This window comes from Arachis stenosperma, chromosome 10, assembly GCF_014773155.1.
Source record: "Arachis stenosperma cultivar V10309 chromosome 10, arast.V10309.gnm1.PFL2, whole genome shotgun sequence".
Classification (NCBI taxonomy): Eukaryota; Viridiplantae; Streptophyta; class Magnoliopsida; order Fabales; family Fabaceae; genus Arachis; species Arachis stenosperma.
The window spans coordinates 21,845,649-21,853,138 of NC_080386.1; the positions used below are offsets into that span (position 1 = coordinate 21,845,649).

General features: G+C 34.1%; 1 protein-coding gene across 1 annotated transcript; it reads right to left on the reverse strand.

Moving 5' to 3' along the window:
* Positions 1-240: 240 nt before the first annotated feature.
* LOC130955527 (uncharacterized) lies at positions 241-5,942 on the reverse strand. The gene is made up of 11 exons (XM_057882404.1): positions 5,471-5,942; positions 4,709-4,751; positions 4,212-4,265; positions 3,381-3,444; positions 2,431-2,487; positions 2,121-2,227; positions 1,952-1,990; positions 1,633-1,721; positions 1,458-1,536; positions 571-618; positions 241-427 (listed from the first exon to the last, which is right to left on the reverse strand). Exons 1-11 carry the CDS (start codon positions 5,659-5,661, stop codon positions 347-349), a joined length of 852 nt encoding a protein of 283 aa, XP_057738387.1. The 5' UTR covers positions 5,662-5,942; the 3' UTR covers positions 241-346.
* Between the last annotated feature and the right edge of the window lie 1,548 nt (positions 5,943-7,490).

Below are 7,490 nucleotides of genomic sequence, written 5' to 3' on the forward strand. Positions count from 1 at the left end.
ACCTGATAACCAAAGAATGTGAAACCAAAATTATTGGATCAGCTCCATCATAATAAATGCCTCTTTCTCTTTCCTTTACGAAATACACTACACGTTCATTTTGCTTTCTGTTTGTTCTTCCATCTTCTTTTCTTTGAAAAAGATTACCAAGTTTGTGGAGGTAAAGTTAGCGTGAAAACTACAGATTTCTGCAGAATGTTCCATTATCAAGGAATCACCAAAACTGACCAGGGAAAGCACCTGAAAAAATTGACTTATCTGCCCATTTCTGCAGCATGTGCTTCTCATATCCTAGATAATCTTGGAATGGACCCACAAGAAAAATCTGGAACCAAAAAATGTAAAATCAGAAGTTCACCGGAGAATAGGAGCTTCGGTAACCTTCGGATGGTCCCTTAAACCTCCTCACTAATGATGAAAACCAAATCTGCAAAGGTAAAGTTGAGTACAAGGGTTATGTGAAGAATGCAACTTACAACATTCTTGTACAAACAAGAGTGATTCAAAACTTATTTTCTATAATGCCACATTGAGAAAACTTAAATATGAAGTTTTCATGGGGAAGAATACCTGTATTCTTCTAGGCAAGCTGGCCCAGAAGTCTACATTAGGGATTGCCTGCAGAATAGGGTCAACCAAAAAAAAAAATCATACCAATATCCATAAATCTACACACAAAAAAAGCTTTTATATAGTGGTTGTAAAGGATGGGCGTGGAATAACATTGCAAACATCATTATCAATGTTAGAACCAATGAGACATTTCCCAAACTATAACAAAATATGAAATGATGATTTAGAATTTTGGTTTGCAGAAAGATTTAGCAGTAACAGTCAATTTTATTGGCAGCAATGTTAGTTCTCTATGAACTTACCTTTGCATTATGCACTACTGATTCAAATTGAACCTTAAACAACCCAACATCAATAGAAATGACTAATTCACATCCAAACTCAGAGTGGCCGACACCACCCCGGGTTTGAGGGGGATGTTGGGAATATGCCAACTCACTCTCTGCCAGCTCAGCCCCTCAGGCAGTTTAGGAAGTTAGAATTTTGCTATACAGCTAGATGTAGTAGCCAAACAAATGTGATCCTTGTATATATATCAACATGTGCACTGTATCAAAGTAAGTCAATACACATCTCTCAAATTCTCTCTCAATCTCACGAGAGGATCTTCCTCCTAATCCTACTTGCCATTAATGCCTTCGTGTATGTCATGAAACTATTTATCCCAAAAACTTAAGGTATTAGGCAGAGGCACATATATGGTTATACATCTAATACCAAGTCATGAAACTACTTATCCTAACAACATAAACTATTAGGTAGAAGAACATAAATGATTATATGTCTAACAAGTAACAATAATTAACAGAACAATAAAATCAATATATACCCAACAAATAAAAGAAAAGCCAACTACACAACAAAAAGGACAGGTAAGAACATACATCTACACCGCGAATCCCAAGGAAGAAAAATCGATAGGCAGCACCAGCCAGTAGATATGTAGCAAAAAGGCACACAACACTGAAACAAAATAGGATGAAACAATTATCAGTAATTTTTCATGATAGAAGACCCTTGTGATAAGTCCAACAGCCATGTAAGATATCAGAAACTTACACAATTGATAAGGTGCCAAACCACCCCAACCCTCCCCCATGAACATTTACAACTATGGCACAAGCAGATGGATGCTTTAGCTGTGTAGCCTGCTTAAGAAACAAGGTTATTAGATAGTAGAATAAAATATCAAACTTGTGTCAGTTAAGTACATTTTAAACAAAACAAGATTGAAGACTTCAGAAAGAGGTTGGTTATTTTGTTTGGTAAATACTACAAATGGTCCAAAAGGACCATGACAAGGTTGGAAACCAGAACCATATAACAATGAATGAAACAAAAGGAAGCAATAAAAGATGTCACAGAAGAGAGTCCTGACATAATTACAAGCTCCCAATCTCTGCAGAGTGTATGGTTCCTGCAAGCAGGGGATTGATAATTCATAGATAATTAGTAATAGTATTAGCTATTGGGTCCATAATATCAAATTTGATAATTCAGTATCCCCAAAAAGGAAAAAAAGACAAAGAAAAGAATAAAAACCTTACTTTTACTCCATTATAATCACAAAGCACAGAGACAGCTAGCGAACAATTGGTCTTAAGGCCACCGCTTGACATTTTAACAATGACACCAGTGTGGGGATTTTTTTTATCTGCCATAAGAGTAACAATACAACCAAAGATATGTTCTTGTTATAATCAAATAGGAGCATCATCCCAAAACACAATTAAATAATCTAAGTAGTAACGATAACATACATAAAACACATAAGATCATGAATGAAGCACTAGAAATTTAACAAAGAAAATTATGACTTAAATTAGAAACAAATACAGAGAAGCGAATTGGACTAACCAATAACATCAACTTCTATTTGTGAGCCCCGTCCTAGAGTGGTGCATACATGATAACCTGCATTTTATCACTGTTAGAGGACATATATTCCCTCCTACTTCAATTTCCTTCTGAGAAATACCCAAAGAATAAACTCAAAATGGATACTCAATATTTACTATTTCTAACCTATAACAACCTTTTCTACATAAAATGCTTTTTACAAACTAAAGCCCTTCTTGTAATAATAACTCCATCATGCAAAAGTTTTTAACAATGAAAACACCCAAGTCATTCAAGAATGAAAACATTCTTTAAGGTAGCGTTTGTTTTGAGATACTGAAATAGAGACTAGGAGACTGAGACACAGTATCATGTTTGTTGGCTCAGAGACTGGTACTAAATTTCTGTCTCTGTCCTTAAAATTTCAGTATTTCAGTACCTCCAAAAAGTAGGGACACAGGGGACTAAAATTTTTAGAGACGGAGACTGAAATTTTAATAACATTTTATACCTAAAATACCCTCATTTCAATTAATTAATTCCAATTTTATCCTTTGTGCAAATTAAATTAGAGTTTTATTCTTATTTCAATTTCTATCTCTCACTTTGCACCAAACAGAATACTGAAATTTATTTCGGTCTCTGTCTCTTAGTCCCTGTCTCTCAGTCTCAGTCTTTCAATTTCTGTCTCTCTACCAAACGCTACCTAAGATACTTCAATGACTAAATGTGATGGAGCATCTATGGACATCTAAAGCCAATTCAGCAATAACAGCAGATATCAATATGCTAGATTGTAGTCTTTTAGTATTAAAAAATGCCATATGAAAAAAATTTAAACAAAAAATACTAAAACACTACTGCCTACTGCCTATTGAGAATCAGTTCATTCATGCTGTTGGATGCTATAAATGCTCTCAAGATAACTGAAAGTACTTTTAAGTACTGATATGACAATAGAATTCTACCTCCAATGTTATTTGACACAAGTGCATTGCACTCCATCCCACATCGCGCTGGTCCTCCACATTCCTAAAACATACAACAAACATAAGTGAGCCGAAAATATCATAAGAATGTTGTAATAATAGTAAAAAATATTTTAATCACCAATACATTCTAACATGCCATGTCAACTTTTGAAGTAGCAGTATTTTTATGGGAACAGCCAACAGTGACCACTAGCACATGCCAACAGCTTCCTAATATATTAGCAAAATAAATCAAATAGAATTCCCTTTCAGCTTCATTTTATAACATTTACGGATGTACAGTGATACAAATCATGCTATACTGAAAGGTTACTAAGATAATAAATGAATCTTCTGCAGCCATAATTCTTTTGTAATATTTGTTGTTAGGTTTCTTGGTCTACATGTATATCCATGAAAGAGGAAGTATGGGTGTACAAGATCTTCAGATATACTATTGTATTGAATTGATTTCCTACACACTGAGCTCTGAAACAGTTAATTGATTTTTCTTCCACAGTTTGTCAAGGAAGCTTAAGAAAGATGGACAAAAATGCAAAGGAAATTTATTCAATGAGAAGAAAACCCTACTGAAAAGCAAGAACAAATCAGTTGAGATATACTGCGAAGTGCGAACAACAAATATATACAACTGCTACAATTTGGACAACTATTCCTTTATAAAATTATTTATTTCATGTTATGAGATCATTATAGAACATGATCATAGTTCACAATACATCAACCCTGTACAGGTATCAGCACAACCCAGAATCTCAGTTACTATATCGAAGAAATTGCTTTGCAAAAAAAATGAGACATATTTACCCAGCAGTCAGCACATATTGGAGGATCATGATTGAAAACCATTTCATCGCAAAGCTGCTCAAACAATCAATAAACAAAACTCAATTATTGATCCATCCAGACAGAAGCTACTATTGCCAACTAAAGCAGATGCCATGCTTTGCTAATCCAGCTAAAGTGCATAGTTAGTTACAATTAAAGTTTCATCTAACAGAGTCACTGAGTCAGTATACCATTCTGTCTGATAACGATGACCATACTAAAGGATCCTTTTGGCAGGTAAAATACTTAAATAAATATGTTTTGCTAATAAGGAATGTAAAACCAGAAATTTGTTAGCTTTCAATGTATTTAATGCATGGATAACTTGTTTATTTTCCAAAGTAAACTAACTTCCTAATTTAATTTCTTAAGAAGTGCCCAAATTGGATGAAGCTAAAACATACATTATTAATCAATAGTGCTAACATTATACTGTAAAGAAACCAAAGAAATAAGTGTGACCTGATGGAGCCAACCTGAAACCAAAGGGTGCTCTCGTTCACTGACACTTTGTAAAACCTACAATCACACAAATAATAATAGTAAATATATACGAAAAACATTAATACTTCAATTAGAATCAATGATGGTCATATTTACAAACTAATCATAAATTCCTTTACCCTAATTCATCCTTAGAGTGAAGCACCAAAATATCCTAAAAGAACTAAACTAGCCGGTGACCCCTGAACGATGACAACGATTTGACAAGACAATTCAATCATCAACTCAAGTCCATGTTGAATCATGATGTCACAGCATTTGTGTGATATATGAACTCTTATTAACCTTAAATAACTAACTAATTCTCCAATCCCCTATTCCTTCACCACCCTAATTTCAACGAATAATCGGGCTACTTTGTCTAATAATTGATACCTTTTGGTGTCACCAGTCACCACAAGTTTCATTCCTTCCGGGGCTCACTTCATCTTATTAAGAAAATTAAAATAAAGCCAGAATCCAGAGTAATAATTTAAAAAAAATCCCCCAAAAAACAAAAAACTAGAACAAGAAAACTACATTAAAACTATAGCCTCGTCAAAAACTAACCGCATTCATGTAACAACACTAACAATACACTAAAAAAAGCGTTGCTTAATTCGAATCAAGGAAGCATGTAACTAACAATATATAAATAAATGAAGATCGCAGCGAAATGAAGAGAAATAAAAGGCAAAACAGATCAGAGAGAGAGAGAGAGAGAGAGAGAGAGAGAGAGAGAGAGAGAGAGAGACCCGTCTTCACTGAGGATTCCGTGAGGAAAGTGACGAATGGGAGAAGAGAGTGTGTAGTTGTAAAGCTTGTTTCCATCGTTGAACGTGTAGTCGCAACGCGCGTTGGCGAATGGCTGCAAAACGAAGAGGCAGAAAGTGATAGTAATGAGGAGGAACGCCGTTCGTCCGAATCTGCATACGGCAGCTACCATTGTCGTTTTGGGGAAAAGCGAGACACAGATAGAGAGAGAGAGTATCAATCTATTTTCATGTCACGGTGGTTGTGTTGCTATGTATATGGTTGGTTGGTTCAGTAGAAGAAGAAGAAGCGTTGTTAAAGGGGGTATTGTGTTTGTGGCGTATTGAGAAGGAAGCTAAGGAGGAGGAGGAAGAAGCAGCATCGATTTTCTTTGTTTTGTCGTAGCCACTGCGTTTCTTCGGAAGGACCACGTACCTCTGCTAGATTCCACCTCCAAATTAAAGAGATGTACGCTAAAATCGGCACCTTAATGCTTAATCTATAATACATATGGAAATATAAAATATATTAGGATAATTCTATGGTGCTGATAGAAAGATTCTTCCTTACCTGCTGATGCATCGTGTCACACCGTAGAAGGTAACATGTGTCTTGGAATCTTAGTGCGTCTTATAAGTTGTTGCAGATAGGACTAGGAGTTTGCAGAAAGGGTCTCATGGTTCAGAGAATTTGTCTTTGTGAATAATTGTGACGAGAGATTATTAGAAGCTTATTAAGACTTAAGTGTAAGTAAATATTTCTTTTATAAATATTAAGTAGGATAAGAATATATTATTTTAATATAAAGTTAATGGTCTATTCGATGGGCCTAAGAGCGTAATAGTGAGGTGGGCCGTGTGAGTGGGGTGAATGTAGTGATGGATTCAGACCTATGCTCGTGTTGACCAAAAAAAAAAAATCTATGCTCGTGCAATACGATGAATTTGCTAATATTCTATTATAGGTTATTTTGGTCTTATTGTATTGTTTTAAGGTTGATGGCCTCCATTGTATTTTAAAAAAAATAACAAAAAAACGAAGTCAAGAAAAAGAAAGATTTCTATTCTAGGAAGAGCCATCCTGAAGGGTTGTGAGACACCGTAGAAGACATTGATTTATGATACGGAAAAATTAGTTTCACGTAATTACCGGCAAGTATATTGGGTTGTATTAAATAGTAATACTCACAAGAGCGAGATCAATTCTACGGAGATTAATAGATTAAATAATTTTAGTTAAATGGTGTTTTAATTTGGCAAACAATTTGTGATTTCTTGATATATTCAACATGAAAGTAAAATACAGAAATATAAATAACAGAATTAAAATGACTGAAAGTAAAATCACATGAATTAAATGACTGAAAATGTAATAGCTGAAACTTAAAGTGCAAAAAAGTAAGAACTGAAATGTAAATAACTAAAGTGTAAATTGCAAGTAAATAAGAGCTGAAATATAAATGGCAGGAATTATAAATTACAGGAATGTAAAAGGAAAATTGGGTAGTAGGTGATTAGAAACTCAAAGGAATTGAAATGAAGATTTGTGATGGGTGAAATTCCTAGGGATCAGAGATATTGATTTCTCATGAATTAATAGTGATTAATTTCTTCTCAATTATATGGATAAATTTATGGCAGATTGTGCATAATTGGATCCCAATTTTTTGGTGATTCAATTTTTTTTATCACAAACAATTGCCAATCAATTGCTAATCCCAAATGCCACATGATTCTCATTCTTAAGTTTAATATTTTTTGGGCATATGATTGTGGATTTGGGCCTGCATCAGAATTCAATATGAGCCAGTTGATTTGGTTCTTCTAGTCCATGACCAAAAAATTGTAGATACAGTTTTTTCTTTTAAAAAATAAATTATACCAATGCAATATCCGATTGAATATTCCTTTCTCTAGGAAAAAAAATAACAATAACGATAGTTACTCAATATCTAATTGAATCTACTTACAAACTTTATAAGTTAAAGTTGCTAATCGAGAATTTAATTAAACTATAGATACA